At 39.3% G+C, this 18,498-nt stretch overlaps 1 protein-coding gene across 1 annotated transcript in view; it reads right to left on the bottom strand.

Moving 5' to 3' along the window:
* The window catches only part of LOC129644600 (disintegrin and metalloproteinase domain-containing protein 2), a 100,556-nt gene extending 100,405 nt beyond the window's left edge, over positions 1-151 (bottom strand). The window contains exon 1 of the mRNA XM_055570151.1: positions 97-151. Within this exon, the coding sequence (XP_055426126.1) occupies positions 97-151 (55 nt within the window). The remainder of the gene's footprint in view (positions 1-96) is intronic.
* Between the last annotated feature and the right edge of the window lie 18,347 nt (positions 152-18,498).

The raw sequence follows: 18,498 nt of genomic DNA, 5'->3' as shown, positions 1-18,498 counted from the left end.
AAGAAAGCGTTTTCACAGACATAGCCGGCCTCTTAGAGAGAAACGGAAAGGAGCCCTGACACTCCCAACAGGTCAGAAGAGGGATTTTGTACTTACTGTCGTCTGTCTGAAGCCCGGTGAGCCCCAGGAGCAGAGACAGAAGGCACAACATGGCTTGATGTCCTGAATGCCGCCCGAATGACGGCCGTTGGCTTGACGACAGGACGGTTGGGGAGCGCGAGGAGGCGCCTCACCGCCACGGCCACGCACACTGCAGGAGGCAGGCAGCTGGGAGAGCCCTGGGTCCAGACTGCGGATGCTGTGTGCTCTTCACCGTGGGCGACCTGGGCCCCTAAGCCTGTGCAGGAGGCTGCAACCCAGTGTGACTCTGCCTTCTGGCTAAGAAAGTGCAGCATCACTTTTGAAACAGAAGGTTGAAGAGCTAATGAACAGGAAGGTTCATCTGTACCTTAACTGAACTTTTATATATAATATAATGTGTACAAATATATATATTTATAAATAAACATATAATATATTTATGTACAGCTCAATATTCAAGTGAACAGACCAGTATAATTAATACCTAGATCCAGATCAAAAAATAAAATATAGAAATACTAAAGCTGCCAGACTGTGAAAACTGTCAGTAGCCCCTGACAATCACTACTTTTAACACAATAGTTTTGTCTGTTTTTGAACTTATATAAATGGAGCTAATCATCATGTATTCTTTTTATGTTTAAGTTCTTTTAACATTAGGAGATCCATTCATATTGTGAATAGTAACAGTTATTTTTTTCTCTTGTTGCTGTATATCATGCATTGAATGAATATGTTTATCTGTTTTTTTTTCTATTTTACTATTGATTATAATTTTATTCATTATAGTTGCAGCTATTAGAAAACATATTTGGCATAATACCATCCAGGTCCATATCTGTTGTTGCAAATGATATTATGCTTGCTGAAATAAGTCAGACAGAAAAAAGAAAAATACTGTATGTTATCACTTATATTTGAAGTCTAAGAAATAAAAAAAACGAGTATAAAGAAACAAACTCACAGATATAGCAAGCAAAGTATAAAGTGGGGAGAAGAAAGTGGAGAAGAGAGTGAATGGGGTATGAGGATTAAGAGGTACAGACTCCTTTGTATAAAATAAATCAGCTACAGGGATATAATGCACAGCACAGAGAATATAGCCAATATTTTATAATAACTTTAAGTTGAGTATAATCTATAAAAATTCTTGAATCACTATGTTGTACACCTCAAACTAATATAATTTTGTAAATCAACTATATTTCAATTAAAAAAATATTTTGGATCAGTGAAAATAACCAAAAACCAAAACCAAAATCAAAACAAACTATGTTTGGCCCCTCTATTTCATTAAGGTCTGTCAATTTTTGATTCTTGTATTTTGAAGATGTATCATTTTTTAATGTGCCCATTTAGGGATATTTTGTTTTCTTGATAAATTGACCTTTGTCATTATAAATACCACTTTTTACTTAGGTATATGCCATTTGGTGATTTACACTGGGTGTATTCTAGAGTAAAGTTGCTGGATCACAGTGTATATGTTAGTAGGTACATTCAAAAAGTTTTCTAAGATTATTGTACGAATTTGTATTCCCACCAGAAATGTACAAGAATTACATTTCATATCAATGCTTACTTTTTTTTTTGCCTTTTAGGTTTTTTTTTTTTGCGGTGCCTAAATATTACATTAAAAATTTTTTTTTTTACTTTACAGTCTTGTATTGGTTTTGCCATACATCAACATGCATCTGCCACAGGTGTAACATGTTCTCCATCCTGAACACCCTCCCATCTCCCTCCCCATACCATCCCTCTGGGTCATCCCAGTGCACCAGCCCCAAGCTTCCTGTATCCTGCATCGAACCTTGACTGGTGATTCATTTCTTATATGATATTATACATGTTTTGATGCCATTCTCCCAAATCATCCCACCCTTGCTCTCTCCCACAGAGTCCAAAAGACTGTTCTATACATCTGTGTCTCTTTTGCTTTCTCGCATACAGGGTTGTCGTTACCATCTTTATAAATTCCATATATATGCGTTAGTATACCGTATTGGTGTTATTCTTTCTGGCTTACTTCACTCTGTATAATAGGCTCCAGTTTCATCCACCTCATTAGAACTGATGCAAATGTATTCTTTTTAATGGCTGAGTAATACTCCATTGTGTATATGTACCACAGCTTTCTTATCCATTCGTCTGCTGATGGACATCTAGGTTGCTTCCATGTCCTGGCTATTATAAACAGTGCTGCGATGAACAATGGGGTACACGTGTCTCTTTCAATTCCGGTTTCCTCGGTGTGTATGCCCAGCAGTGGGATTGCTGGGTCATATGGCAGTTCTATTTCCAGTTTTTTAAGGAATCTCCACACTGTTCTCCATAGTGGCTGTACTAGTTTGCATTCCCACCAACAGTGTAAGAGGGCTCCCTTTTCTCCACATCCTCTCCAGCATTTATTGCTTGTAGACTTTTGGATCGCAGCCATTCTGACTGGCATGAAATGGTACCTCATAGTGGTTTTGATTTGCATTTCTCGGATAATGAGTGATGTTGAGCATCTTTTCATGTGTTTGTTAGCCATCTGTATGTCTTCTTTGGAGAAATGTCTAGTTATTTGGGCTATTTTTTGATTGGGTCATTTATTTTTCTGGAATTAAGCTGCAGGAGTTGCTTGTATATTTTTGAGATTAGTTGTTTGTCAGTTGCTTCATTTGCTATTATTTTCTCCCATTCTGAAGGCTGTCTTTTCACCTTGCCTATAGTTTCTTTTGTTGTGCAGAAGCTTTTAATTTTAATTAGATCCCATTTGTTTATTTTTGCTTTTATTTCCAATATTCTGGGAGGTGGGTCATAGAGGATCCTACTGTGATATATGTCAGAGAGTGTTTTGCCTACATTCTCCTCTAGGTGTTTTATAGTTTCTGGTCTTACGTTTAGATCTTTAATCCATTTTGGGTTTATTTTTGTGTATGGTGTTAGAAAGTGTTCTAGTTTCATTCTTTTACAAGTGGTTGACCAGTTTTCCCAGCACCGCTTGTTAAAGAGATTGTCTTCTCTCCACTGTATATTCTTGCCTCCTTTGTCAAAGATAAGGTGTCCATAGGTGCGTGGGTTTATCTCTGGGCTTTCTATTTTGTTCCGTTGATCTAAATTTCTGTCTTTGTGCCAGTACCATACTGTCTTGATGACTGTGGCTTTGTAGTAGAGCCTGAAGTCAGGTAGGTTGATTCCTCTAGTTCCATTCTTCTTTCTCAAGATTGCTTTGGCTATTCTAGATCTTTTGTATTTCCATACAAATTGTGAAATTATTTGTTCTAGCTCTGTGAAAAATACCATTGGTAGCTTGATAGGGATTGCATTGAATCTATAGATTGCTTTGGGTAGTATACTCATTTTCATATATTGATTCTTCCGATCCATGAACATGGTATAATTCTCCATCTCTTAGTGTCCTCTTTGATTTCTTTCATCAGTGTTTTATAGTTTTCTATATATAGGTCTTTAGTTTCTTTAGGTAGGTATATTCCTAAGTATTTTATTCTTTTCATTGCAATGGTGAATGGAATTGTTTCCTTAATTTCTCTTTCTATTTTCTCATTATTAGTGTATAGGAATGCAAAGGATTTCCGTGTGTTGATTTTATATCCTGCAACTTTACTTTATTCACTGATTAGCTCTAGTAATTTTCTGGTGGAGTCTTTAGGGTTTTCTATATAGAGGATTATGTCATCTGCAAACAGTGAGAGTTTTACTTCTTCTTTTCCAATCTGGATTCCTTTTATTTCTTTTTCTGCTCTGATTGCTGTGGCCAAAACTTCAAAAACTATGTTGAATAGTAGTGGTGAGAGTGGGCACCCTTGTCTTGTTCCTGACTTTAGGGAAAATGCTTTCAATTTTTCACCATTGAGGATAATGTTTGCTGTGGGTTTGTCATACATAGCTTTTATTATGTTGAGGTATGTTCCTTCTATTCCTGCTTTCTGGAGAGTTTTTATCATAAATGGATGTTGAATTTTGTCAAAGGCTTTCTCTGCATCTATTGAGATAATCATGTGGCTTTTATTTTTCAATTTGTTAATGTGGTGTATTACATTGATTGATTTGTGCATATTGAAGAATCCTTGCATCCCTAGGATAAAGCCCACTTGGTCATGGTGTATGATCTTTTTAATGTGTTGTTGGATTCTGATGGCTAGAATTTTATTAAGGATTTTTGCATCTATGTTCATCAGTGATATTGGCCTGTAGTTTTCTTTTTTTGTGGGATCTTTGTCAGGTTTTGGTATTAGGGTGATGGTGGCCTCATAGAATGAGTTTGGAAGTTTACCTTCCTCTGTAATTTTCTGGAAGAGTTTGAGTAGGATAGATGTTAGCTCTCCTCTAAATTTTTGGTAGAATTCAGCTGTGAAGCCATCTGGACCTGGGCTTTTATTTGCTGGAAGATTTCTGATTACAGTTTCAATTTCCGTGCTTGTGATGGGTCTGTTAAGATTTTCTATTTCTTTCTGGTTCCATTTTGGAAAGTTGTACTTTTCTAAGAATTTGTCCATTTCTTCCACTTTGTCCATTTTATTGGCATATAACTGCTGATAGTAGTCTCTTATGATCCTTTGTTTTTCTGTGTTGTCTGTTGTGATCTCTCCATTTTCATTTCTAATTTTATTGATTTGATTTTTCTCCTTTTGTTTCTTGATGAGTCTGGCTAATGGTTTGTCAATTTTATTTATCCTTTCAAAGAACCAGCTTTTGGCTTTGTTGATTTTTGCTATGGTCTCTTTTGTTTCTTTTGCATTTATTTCTGCCCTAATTTTAAAGATTTCTTTCCTTCTACTAACCCTGAGGTTCTTCATTTCTTCCTTTTCTAGTTGCTTTAGGTATAGAATTAGGTTATTTATTTGACTTTTTTCTTGTTTCTTGAGGTATGCCTGTGTTGCTATGAACGTTCCCTTTAGCACTGCTTTTACAGTGTCCCATAGGTTTGGGGTTGTTGTGTTTTCATTTTCATTTGTTTATATGCATATTTTGATTTCTTTTTTGATTTCTTCTGTGATTTGTTGGTTATTCAGCAGTGCATTGTTCAGCCTCCCTATGTTGGAATTTTTAATAGTTTTTCTCCTGTAATTGAGATCTAATCTTACTGCATTGTGGTCAGAAAAGATGCTTGGAATGATTTAAATTCTTTTGAATTTACCAAGGCTAGATTTATGGCCCAGGATGTGATCTATCTTGAAGAAGGTTCCATGTGCTCTTGAGAAAAAGGTAAAATTTATTGTTTTGGGGTGAAATGTCCTATACATATCAATTAGGTCTAACTGGTCTATTGTATCATTTAAAATTTGTGTTTCTTTGTTAATTTTCTGTTTAGTTGATCTATCCATAGCTGTGAGTGGGTTATTAAAGTCTCCCACTATTATTGTGTTATTGTTAATTTCCCCTTTCATACTTGTTAGCATTTGTCTTACATATTGTGGTGCTCCTATGTTGGGTGCATATATATTTATCATTGTTATATCTTCTTCTTGGATTGATCCTTTGATCATTATGTAGTGTCCTTCTTTGTCTCTTTTTACAGCCTTTGTTTTAAAGTCTATTTTATCTGATATGAGTATTGCTACTCCTGCTTTCTTTTGGTCTCTATTTGCGTGGAATATCTTTTTCCAGCCCTTCACTTTCAGTCTGTATGTGTCCCCTGTTTTGAGGTGGGTCTCTTGTAGACAACATATATAGGGGTCTTGTTTTTGTATCCATTCAGCCAGTTTTTGTCTTTTGGTTGGGGCATTCAATCCATTTACATTTAAGGTAATTATTGTTAGGTATGATCCCATTGCTATCTACTTCATTGTTTTGGGTTCGAGTTTATACATGGTTTTTGTGTCTCCTGTCTAGAGAATATCCTTTAGCATTTGTTGGAGAGATGGTTTGGTGGTGCTGAATTCTCTCAGCTTTTGCTTGTCTGTAAAGCTTTTGATTTCTCCTTCATATTTGAATGAGATCCTTGCTGGGTACAGTAATCTGGGCTGTAGGTTATTTTCTTTCATCACTTTAAGTATGTCTTGCCATTCCCTCCTGGCCTGAAGAGTTTCTATTGAAAGATCAGCTGTTATCCTTATGGGAATCCCCTTGTGTGTTATTTGTTGGTTTTCCTTTGCTGCTTTTAATATTTGTTCTTTGTATTTGATCTTTGTTAATTTGATTAATATGTGTCTTGGGGTGCTTTGCCTTGGGTTTATCCTGTTTGGGACTCTCTGGGTTTCTTGGACTTGGGTGATTATTTCCTTCTCCATTTTAGGGAAGTTTTCAACTATTATCTCCTCAAGTATTTTCTCATGGTCTTTCTTTTTGTCTTCTTCTTCTGGGACTCCTATGATTCGAATGTTGTGGCATTTAATATTGTCCTGGAGGTCTCTGAGACTGTCCTCATTTCTTTTAATTCGTTTTTCTTTTTTCCTCTCTGATTCATTTATTTCTACCATTCTATCTTCTATTTCACTAATCCTATCTTCTGCCTCCGTTAGTCTACTACTTGTTGCCTCCAGAGTGTTTTTGATCTCATTTATTGCATTATTCATTTTATATTGACTCTTTTTTATTTCTTCTAGGTCCTTGTTAAACCTTTCTTTCATTTTCTCAATCCTTGCCTCCAGGCTATTTATCTGTGATTCCATTTTTATTTCAAGATTTTGGATCATTTTCATGATCATTATTCGGAATTCTTTATCAGGTAGATTCCCTATCTCGTCCTCTTTTGTTTGGTTTGGTGGGCATTTATCCTGTTCCTTTACCTGCTGGGCATTCCTCTGTCTCTTCATCTTGTTTACATTGCTGAACTTGGGGTGGCTTTTCTGTATTCTGGCAGTTTGTGGAGTTCTCTTTATTATGGAGTTTCCTCATTGTGGGTGGGGTTGTTCAGTGGCTTGTCAAGGTTTCTTGGTTAGGGAAGCTTGTGTCGGTGTTCTGGTGGGTGGAGCTGGATTTCTTCTCTCTGGAGTGCAATGAAGTGTCTAGTGATGAGTTATGAGATGACAATGGATTTGGAGTAACTTTGGGCAGCCTGTATATTGAAGCTCAGGGCTGTGTTCCTGTGTTGCTGGAGAATTTGCATGGTATGTCTTACTCTGGAACTTGTTGGTGCTTGGGTGGTGCTTGGTTTCAGTGTAGGTATGGAGGTGTTTGATGAGCTCCTATTGCTTAATGTTCCCTGGAGTCAGGCATTCTATGATGTTCTCAGAATTTGGACTTAAGCCTCCTGCTTCTGGTTTTCAGTCTTATTTTTACAGTAGTCTCAAGACTTCTCCTTCTATACAGCACCATTGATAAAACATCTAGGTTAAAGATGAAAAGTTTCTCCACAGTGAGGGACACCCAGAGAGGTTCACAGAGTTACATGGAGAAGAGAATAGGGAGGAGGGAGTTAGAGGTGACCCGAATGAGATGAGGTGGAATCAAAAGAGGAGAGAGCAAGCTAGCCAGTAATCACTTCCTTATGTGCGCTCCACAGTCTGGACTGCTCAGAGATGTTCACGGAGTTATACAGAGAAGAGAAGAGGGAGGAAGGAGACAGAGGTGGCCAGCAGGATAAAAGGGGGGAATGAAAAGGAGAGAGACAGATCCAGCCAGTAATCAGTTCCCTAAGTGTCCTCCACCGTCTGGAATACACAGAGATTCAGAGATTTTGGTAGAGTAGAGAAGAGAAAGAGGAGGGAGGAGACAGAGGTGACCTAGTGGAGAGAAAGGAGAGTCCAAAGGGGGAGAGAGCAGTCAAGCCAGTAATCTCGCTCCCAAGTAAAAATAGGTACTGAAGATTGGGTTCTTAAAGGGACAAAATAGAAGACTGTTGAGAGTCCCTGGGACTGCAAGGAGATCCAACCAGTCCATTCTGAAGGAGATCAGCCCTGGGATTTCTTTGGAGGGAATGATGCTGAAGCTGAAACTCCAGTACTTTGGCCACCTCATGCAAAGAGTTGACTTATTGGAAAAGACTCTGATGCTGGGAGGGATTGGGGGCAGGAGGAGAAGGGGATGACAGAGGATGAGATGGCTGGATGGCATCACTGACTCAATGGACATAGGTCCAGGTGAACTCCGGGAGTTGGTGATGGACAGGGAGGCCTGGCGTGCTGGGATTCATGGGGTTGCAAAGAGTCAGACACGACTGAGTGACTGAACTGAACTGAACCAAAAAGCAAAGATTAAAATTCTAGAATACAGGTTGGATTTTCAAAAGTACACTATTAAAGAAAAGAAGAAGACAAAGAAAAAAAAAGTCACAAAAGTTATTAATATACATATATGAAGTTTGCTTTAAAAAATAGTCTTTTTTTGAAAAGTAATAGTAGGTTATAAAAATGAATATTAAAGGAGTAATAGAGGACTTAAAAAAAGTTAAAAAAGAAAAAAAAAAGAAGAAGAAGAAGAAAAAAGAAAAGAATGATAGTAAAAATAGTAAGAATATACCTAGGACTTTCTCTGGTGTTGCGGGCAGTGTGGGGTCAGTTCATTTTTGGATAGTTTCTTGGTCCAGCTTATATTTCTCAAGATCTATAGGCCCCTTCCTACGTAGTCAGTACTAACTACAGGGTTTTAATCTATTGCACCTGTCACTTCCAAGGCGGTTCCCTCAGTTTTCGCTTCTGTTTGCTGGTCTCTTCAGTGTCTGATTTCCGCCCTGACACAAGGGGGCGGTGGTGGACACCTTTTTAGGCTCACTTGTTCAGTCGCGCTGTGGGGAGGGAGGGACGCTACAAACAAATAACACTGGCGTGTGCTCGTAGTGTCTCAGCCACACTGGGCCTGCCCCCGTTCATGGCGCGTGCACCCTCCTTGCCCACATAGCTCAGGCTCTAGGTTGCTCCGCTGGGAACTGTCTGAGGCCAGCCCTGGGCTGTATGCACCTCCCAGGTCTAATCTGCTCAGGTTCAGGCAGTCAGGTAGTCCTCAGAGGTGCAGACTCTGTTGGGCCTGCGTTTTGTGCCCTTCCCAGCTCCGAGCAGCTCGGGTGATGAGGTATTTGGTGAGCACGGTCACTGCGACTTATCGCCTCTCCTGTCCCTGCTGCTCGGTTTTCTGGGTGTACAACTGGCGCACCTTCTTAGGCGGATGACTGTCCAGAACCCCAAGAAGTCTTAGTAAGCAAAGAAGCCTGCTTGCAGTTTGGTAGATAATGTCTCTCTGGGGCTGCGATTGCCCCCTTCCAGCTCTGGCTGCCTGTCACTGGAGGGGGATGGTCTGCAGCTGGCTAGTTCTGTTCCGCCCTTTGTTCTGTGCATGGGCCTGGTGGTGTCTTGGGGCTTTTTGCGTGGTAGCTATCCCACAGTCTGGTTTGCTAGCCCAAATTAGTTTGCTCTGATTACCCTTGGGGGCATTCAGGCCCGATCCTTACTTTAAGCAATGCAGCCCACGCCTCCCTGCCCAGCCCCTGCTTGCTAGTAGTGTGCAGGCATCTGCACTGCTTCTCTTCCGGGGGAGTTACCGTTGGGCTCATAATCTGTGGGTTTTAATTATTTACTTATTTTTCCTCCCTATTATGTTGCCCTCTGTGCTTCCAAGGCTTGACACAGACTCAGTAGTGAGAGTGTTTCCTGGTGTTTGGAAACTTCTCTCTTTTTAAGACTCCCTTCCCCGGAGGGAGCTCAGTCCCTACCTCTTTTGTCTCTTTTTTTGCCTTTTATTTTTTTCCTACTTCCTTTTGAAGACAATGGACTGCTTTTCTGAGTGCCTGATGTCCTCTGTCAGCATTCAGAAGTTGTTTTGTGGATTTTACTCAGTGTTTAAATGTTCTTTTGATGAATTTGTGCGGGAGAAAGTGGTCTCCCTGTCCTATTCCTCCGCCATCTTAGGACGGCCTCCTGTTTTTGTTTTAATGCTTATTTCATTTTAGTCATTTTGGTGGACCTGTAGATGTTGTACTTTTTTGCTTTAATTTTTATTTTCATGGTTGTTAGTGAGTTTTAGCACAAGTTTATATGTTTCTTTGCTATTTATATAGTTTTGGTAAATGCCTGTTTGAAAACTTGGTCCATTTTCCAGTTAAGTGGTCATGTGTCTCTTTTATTACATGTAGATCTTATTAATAGATTCTAGATGTGATGCCTTCATTGTATATAATAGTCACAAATATCTTCTTCACTGGCGTTTGTATCATTGGACTTTTTGTAGATATCCATTTGAGATCAGAAATTTACTTTTTTCCCAATTTGCTGGGATTTTCATAATAAATATCTTGTCAGGGAAGTTGGGTTTTATCTAAAGCTTCATTTTGTATAAATTGATCATATAGTTTTTTCCATTTTCTATTGATGTTGTGAATTAAACTTACTGATTTTCCAGTGTTGGACAGACTTGTATTCCTGGAATACATCCTATCTTGTCATGATGCATTAACCTTTTTATATTTTTCTAGATTGATTTGTCATCATTTTCTTTAGAATTTTTCCATTCAATTTCATAAATATTTGCCTGTCATTTTCACTTTAATGAAGCTACTGTTTTTGGTATCAGAGATGTGCTGGAGTTATAAAATAAATTGGGCTATATTATCCCTTTATTCTTTGAGTTTGTGTAAGGCAATGGCACCCCACTCCAGTACTCTTGCCTGGAAAATCCCATGGATGGAGGAGCCTGGTAGGCTGCAGTCCATGGGGTCGCTAAGAGTCAGAAACGACTGAGCGACTTCACTTTCACTTTTCACTTTCATGCATTGGAGAAGAAAATGGCAACCCACTTCAGTACTCTTTCCTGGAGAATCCCAGGGACGGGGGAGCCTGTTGGTCTGCCGTCTATGGGGTCGCACAGAGTTGGACACGACTGAAGCGACTTAGCAGCAGCAATGTTATGATGTTTTTTTCTTTTAATATTTCTTAAAACTTAGAAGAGGAGTGATTTGGATAATTCACTCAAGATGGTAGAATAGAAGGATTTGATCTCAGCCCCTTCTTAAAAAAAAACACCCAGATCACAGCAAAGTACTGAACAATCATTGTCAAAAAATTTTGTTTGTGCTCAGTCACTCAGTCATGTCAGACTCTTTGTGACCTTACAGAATGTAGCCTGGAAGGCTCCTCTATCCATGGGATTTTCCCAGCAAGAATATTGGAGTGGGTGGACATTTCCTCCCCCAGGGGATCTTCCCAACCTAGGGATCAAATCCCCATCTCCTGTAGTTCCTGCATTGGCAGGCAGATTGAGCCACCTGGAAACTCCTCCCCAAACTATGGAACCTACCAAAAAAGGGTCCCCTGCATTCAAAGAAAAAAAGAAACCACAACAAGATGGCAGGAGTGGTGCAATCATGGTAAAATTAAATCCTATCCTGGCTAGGTGGGTGACGCACAAACTGGAAAACAATATACCACAGAAGTTATACCACAGCAGCGAAATTCCTGAGTCCCACATCAGGCTTCCCAGCTTGGGGGTGTCTGGAAATGGGAGGAAAAGTCCCCAGACAATATGGCTTTGAGGGCCAGTGGGGTTTGATCCTAGGACTTCCACAGGACTGAGGGAAACAAACTCCACTACTAGAGGGGGCACACAAAGTCTCCTTTGCACCAGGACCCAGGGGAAAAAGCAGTGACCCCATAAAACTGAGCCAGACCTAGCTGCTGGTATTGGAGGGTCTCCTGCAGAGGTGGGGGCAGCTGTGGCTCACTGCAGGGACAAAGACACTGGCAGCAGCAGTTTGGGAAAGAATCTATTGCTGTGAGCCCTCCAAGAGGCTGCCATGAGCCCATCAAGCAGCCTGTGGTCTCCAGTGCTGGGTTGCTTTGGGTCAAACAACCAACAGGGTGGGAACACAGCCCCACCTATCAACAGACAAGTGGCTTAAACTCTCCCTAGCATAGCCCTACACCTACAAGAGGGACAAGACCAAGCTACACCCACCACTGAGCAGGAATCAGTTCCTCTCATCAAGAACCCTGTTCTAGCATCTTAGCCTCATCCTTGAGAGGGCAGACAGCCAAAGCAACAACTATAACCCTGAGCCTGCAGAATGGAAACTGCGATCACAGAAAGTTAAGTCAAAATTGGCAGAGGAATGGGTCCCAGATGAATGAACAAGATGAAACTGCAGAAGAACAGCAAAGTGAAGTGGAGATAGCCAACTCCCAGAAAAAGAATTCAGAACAATGATAGTGAAGATGATCAAGATCTCAGAAAAAGAATGAAGACAAGAATTGAGAAGATGCAAAAAATATTTAACAAAGACATAGAGGAACTAAAGAATAAGCAAACAGATATGAACAATACAATGACTCAAATAATTAAAAAAAAATAGAGGAATAAATAGCAGAACGAATGAGGCAGAAGAACAGATAAGTAACCTGGAAGACAGAATGGTGGAAATTACTGCTACAGAACAAAATAAAGAAAATAAATGAAGATTTTTAAAGAGATTTCTGGGACAGCATTAAAGGCACCAGTATTCATATTACATGCATCCCTGATATTTGAAGAGATAACAGCTGAAAAATTCCCTCACATGAGAAAGGAAATAGGCACCCAAGTACAGGATGTGTAGAGTTTCAGGCAGGACAAACCCAAGGAGGAACACGCCAAGACACATAGTAATCAAATGGATGAAAACTAATGACAAAGAAAAAATACTAAAAGCAACAAGGTAAAAAATGATAATATACAAGGGAATTCCCACAACGTCATCAGCTGATTTCTCAGCAGAAACTCTGCAGGCCTGATGGAGTGGCATGATAGATTTAAAGTGATGAAGGGAAGAACCTGTGCTGTGCCATGCCAAGTTGCTTCCATCATGTCCAATTCTTTATGACCCCATGGACTGTAGCCCACCAGGCTCCTCTGTTTGAGGGATTCTCTAGGCAAGAATATTGGAGTCGGTTACTAGAGAACCTATGACCAAGAATATGCTTGCCAGCAAAGCTCTCATTCAGATTTGATGGAGGAATCAAAATCTGTACAGATCAGATCAGATCAGTCACTCAGTCATGTCCGACTCTTTGCGACCCCATGAATCGCAGCACGCCAGGCCTCCCTGTCCATCACCAACTCCCGGAGTTCACTCAGACTCACGTCCATTGAGTCAGTGATGCCATCCAGCCATCTCATCCTCTGACGTCCCCTTCTCCTTTTGACAAGCAAAATCTAAATAAGAGAATTCAGCACCACCAGATTAGCTTTGCAACAAACACTGAAGAAACTTCTGTAGGCAGGAAAGAGACAAGCAACTTAAAACAACCTTCTTATACATATAGGCTGCTTTCTAAAAGTAGAGTGATTTGGATTTAGGATTTTCTTTGTGAGACAGATTTTTATTGTTGTTGCTTTCTTGCTATGTTTTGATTTTTACTTATACATCTCCTTTCTTTACCAATATTTGGATATTCTCTTTATATTTATTAAGAAAAATTCTGTTTCTAATGGAAATGGTCCACTTCTTCTAAGATGTTGGTTTTATTGGCCAGAGTTGTTCAAAGATCCTTCTCCCATATCATCCTTTTAAGTTGTGTAGAAGTTGTAGAGCCTTCCCCTCAACATCCCGGAACTTGGAAGGGGAGAGTGTGAGAATCATGAGCTATTGGAGAGAGCGGACCCGGGGTCCTCTCTTGAGATGGGAGTGAGTCCCAGGACTTTGGGAATCTGAGGGCAGTCAGTGGCAGGAGTGCATGATGGAATGTTTGTTTGGGATGGAACAACCTTCCAGGTTCGAAAGAGACCAACTTTCTTGTTTCCTACCAGAGGATTATGGAGGTAGAAGGACTGAAGATGAGCAGGACCCTGTGGGGCCCTCTTGGACACAAAAGTCTTTCCGTGTGTCCAATTTCTTATTTGAAGGAATAAGGCTTTCAGCTTCTTCACCCTTCCATGAGTTCAAAAGGGCATATTCAAACAGTTGCTAACCAGGGAAGTGAGGGGAGGCAGGAGGAAACATTGCTGCAGCAAGGGGCCTGGTGCTGGTCCCTCCTCGGGTGATGTGCTAGCAGTTTGTACATGTCTTTGAGTTCTTCAGCAGGAACTAGGGCCCCCTCAACCCAGATGGAGGAGGTCACTGCAGGCTGAGCCAAGCAAGTGGACCCACACTGATTGGAAAGGCTGATGGCTGAGATGGGTGGAACACAGCCCTGTTATCTCACCACCAACTAGTCAGGGGGAAGTTCCACACCTTGCAGCCCTTGCCCCAAATTTTACCTATAAAAACTCTTCCCCTAAAAATATCAGTGAGCTTGGGGTTTTTGAACATCAGCTGAAGGTTCTCCTTGGCCCTTACAATAAAACTTTCTCTGCTCCAAACTCTTAAGTTTCTACTCTGAGTCGGACACATGAAGTTGGGTTCAAGAACAGAATCAATAGACACCAGCCTGCATACTTTCACTCACAGGATTTACTTTGCTTTGTGAAACTGAAAGCTTTGGGCCATCACAAAAGAAAGAAGAGAAGATTTTTTTTTCTTTCTTGAATCATGCCAGTTTCTTGCTAGTATCTTTTCTCCAAGCTGTGGGGTTTTTGTTGTTGTTGTTGTTGTTTAGTCATTGCTGTAAAAGAAATATAGAAAAATAGAAATGCTACATTTTATAAGTTGTTAATAAAAGCTTTCTAATTTCACTTCACAGCTACATGCATATCAATTAAATAGTATACAAAGATAATTTATACTGTCACAATTTATATCTGTGCTCCATACAATTTTCAAACCCAAGTTTTTTTGTTTCTTTTAATTTTTTCCCCTAAATCATCTGTGATAGCCACATTAAAAGGCAATGGTATAAACTAGTGTTAATATATGTCTCATTTACACAAATTTTATATGGGTCAAAGAAAATCATGAGCAATCCAACATGTGAAGAGGGAATAATAACCATCATTATTAACAATGATTATTTTCTCTATTTTTATATACAGAGGAAGAGAACTTCCAATAGTCCTCTGTGCCTCTCCCACAGGTGTCCCACATACATATCTTCAAAACAAACTCCTTTTTTACTCCCTTCTACTTCATCACTCCAACACCAAACTGGTTCTCACTGGCTATACAGTATGTCAATAGTAAAAGGTATCATTATCCATTGTGTTGGACTGTTTAAGTCTTTGCAGATCTCTTTTATTCTAGACCAAATACATCCAGCCAGTGAGCACTTCAACCAAGTCTACTCCTGTTAGGTCTCTCATCACTTTGTTACTTTTTCCATCTTATCCAGTCCTGCCCTCTTCACAATTTTACTGTTCATTCTGTTTCATTAGTCTCCATTCTGACTAAATCTGACTGCATTTTCTAATTTATCCCAGTGAAACTTGTAAAAAGCAGACCATATCATGCTAAATCCTCCTTTACCTCTTCAAAAATACTTCAACTACATTCCTATTCAGATAAATGAGAAAATGTAACCTTTGTATCATGGCATATCAGACTTAGCTCATGATTACCTATGCAGACCTTCTCTTTCATCATCCATAAGCTGTAAAGTAAATTTTTTAATATTTTAAGAGCACACATTAGGAACAGAGAGCTCTGGGTTAACTATGTAGCCTTGCTGTCTTCCTGCTCTAAAAGCAATGAACATCATTTAAGCACTGTTTCTTACACTCGGCATCCAAACTGTCAACTCACTGTATTGGTTCACATTCAAAATGTATTCCTAAAACCATCTTTACTATTCCTGGTATGAGGTAACATCCTTTCTGTCTCCTGGATCAGTCCTGAGGTTTTTTTTTTTTTTTTTTTTCTCGTTAGATCATTCATGTGCTTGAAAAGCTCCTACCTGGGTTCATGCATTGATAGCCCTGCCAGCTCGATGCCCGGGTGACAGAGAGGTGGTTTATGGCTGCAGTGGAGCTGTGAAACTACCTGTGGGAAGCTCTCTCTTTACCTGTGGGAAAGCGTGAATACCTGGCTTCTCTTTTTGCTGAGATAAGGGCAGTTGGATTTATGATGGACTGTTTACAATTTAAAATAAGGAACTTTGTGCCAGAGGTGTCTCTCTGGCCCCCAGTGTATGCCTGTATTCCTCTCTCGTTGTGCTGCATCCAAATAAAAGCCTTCTGTGAGTTGACTCAGGTTACTCCTTTCAAACACCTAAACTGCATAACTATTTGTACCTCCCTTCAATTCATCACTGACCCATCACTTGCTCAACAGGGCCTACTCAGCTGGCCATATTTAAAATTGCCCCCCAGTTCCTCCTTCTCTCATCTTTTCCATATAATGAATTACCTTTCAGCACACTTTACAATCAACTTTTAAAATATGTTTATGGAATGAATGTGTCAAATTCTGGAGGTGTCCTTAATATGACCGTAAAGTACTGCTGGCAGGAGAAGGCTGTGAGAAACAGGAAAAAAAAAAAAAAATGCAAACGAAAGCATGAGATTGAAGCTATGACTTAAGAGTTGGGAAAAAAAAAAAAATCCGGGAGATGGAGAGCTCAGTGTATTGCTCTAGGAGAAAATGAGTAAAGTTGTGTGGAGGTGAGGAGTGCAGGTGAAGGCTCTTAGCATGATGACAGAACTACGATTGTAGGACATGAGAAGAAGACAGCCAAGGGCCAGAATCTTCACCTAAGATGTGGGCTTTTAATAACTTGCTGAGAGAAGAGGTAGAGGCTACTCTAGGCAGAAATAAGACTACTTTACAGTGAGGCTATGAGTTATAAATATTTTTTTTGGTGGCAGAAAATGAAATAGAGATCCAATGACTTTATTCCATTGGTCACATATGGCAGGTAAGTAAAGAGATGAACTTGTGGTCTCATTCTTCGATGAGTTTCTGATTCTTTTCCTTTACTCCTAGTGATGTCTAATATGTGAAATATCATATATCATGATTTCTTTATACATTTGATTTAGGAATATGAACAGTATATACAGAAGCCTTCTTTATCTCATCTTATTGTAAAGAATTATTCTTCTGCCTTGGAGGGTGAATGCCTTTTAGCATTTGCTTGGCATCTACTAGGTCCTCAATAAATGTACATACCATTCCCATCCCCAGTCTTATATCAGAAAATATGTGGCAAAATTTTGGAGTTCTTAAGAGTTTCAGGACTTTTCTGGTGGCTCAGATGGTAAAGAATCCACTCGTAATGCAGGAGACCTGGGCTCGATCCCTGGGTAGGGAATACCCTGGAGAGGGGAATGGCTACCCCCTCCACTATTCTTGCCTGGAGATTTCCAAGGACAGAGGAGTCTGGCAGGCTACAGTCCATGGGGTTGCAAAGACTCAGACACAACTGATTGACTAACACTTTCACTTTTAAGAGTCTGATTATCTGAATCTCAAGCTCAAAAACTGACTACCATTCTATACACGTAGGGAATTACTTATAATCTTTATATCTGTTTTCTTATTTCTAAAATAAGGAGACCAATAACCAGGGAGTCAATGAGGAAGAAATAAAAGTGTTGGGAGCAATGGGTATAAAACTCATTTAGACAATCTGCTAACACAGATTGGTGTCTTAAATACACCAAACAAATATATGATTGCTCATAAATATTTTAAGAATGCATTTAAAATCCCTTTAAAGTAATTTCTTTTTACAAAAATTGTGGCTAATGAATCTGGATAATGTGAGTTAACATGAAATGTTTCTATAGAAGTATAAAGTAATATCAACACCAAATGCTTTGTTTTAGTCTTTCTTTTAGTATATGATAGTAATGACTAGATATCAAATGATGAAATTATTAAAAACAATAAATGGAAATAATATATTTCCTATACTGAAGTACTGTTAAAATATTTAAAAAAATAATGAATTATATCATTTTGTCAATAATTTGATTATTTCACTTCACCTTCACCTGTACTACTGACTGCTGTTACTATTGCTGATTTCTGATGGAGACTTATATGAAAGAAATAGATTTGTTTTAAAGCTAGGAAACACTGTAATCTTAAATAAACTCAAGAAAACAAAAACAGAGAGACTTTTACTAATTACTCAGTTAATATGTACCAATATCCACTTTTCTTCCTATATCCCATTTAGGGGTCATATATCCTACAAATGTAAACTAGACTTACTATGATCATTTTATATACATTATATATACAAAGTATTATACTCATGAAACTAATATCATATAGGTAATTATATCTCATTTTTGAAAAAGAAGTAATTAAATTCTGTTCTAAAAAAAGGAAAAACTGAGCTGGTACCTTAAATATAATTTCAGAAACACACGAGCAATATTAATTTCATGTAACATAGGCCATGTCTTTAATATGTGCTTTCCCTCGCTCTTTGTGATCTTATATTTTCTCACCTTCCCCATATTCTATGCTGCCCCATCTCTATTCATCGTCATTCAGTTTAGTTGAGCTGCTCAGTCGTGTCCAAATCTTTGCGACCCCATGGACTGCAGCATGCCAGGCTTCTCTGTCCATCACCAATTACAATTCATCGTAACTGGCCCAATACATTCTACGCTGACCCATTTCTATTTATTGTCTCTGGCCCCATATTCTGTGCTGCCCCATCTCTATTCATCATTCAGTTCAGT

The sequence above is a fragment of the Bubalus kerabau genome, chromosome 2, assembly GCF_029407905.1.
Source record: "Bubalus kerabau isolate K-KA32 ecotype Philippines breed swamp buffalo chromosome 2, PCC_UOA_SB_1v2, whole genome shotgun sequence".
Classification (NCBI taxonomy): Eukaryota; Metazoa; Chordata; class Mammalia; order Artiodactyla; family Bovidae; genus Bubalus; species Bubalus kerabau.
The sequence above is the reverse complement of the archived record's forward strand: the minus strand, read 5'-3'. Positions and strand labels throughout refer to the sequence as shown.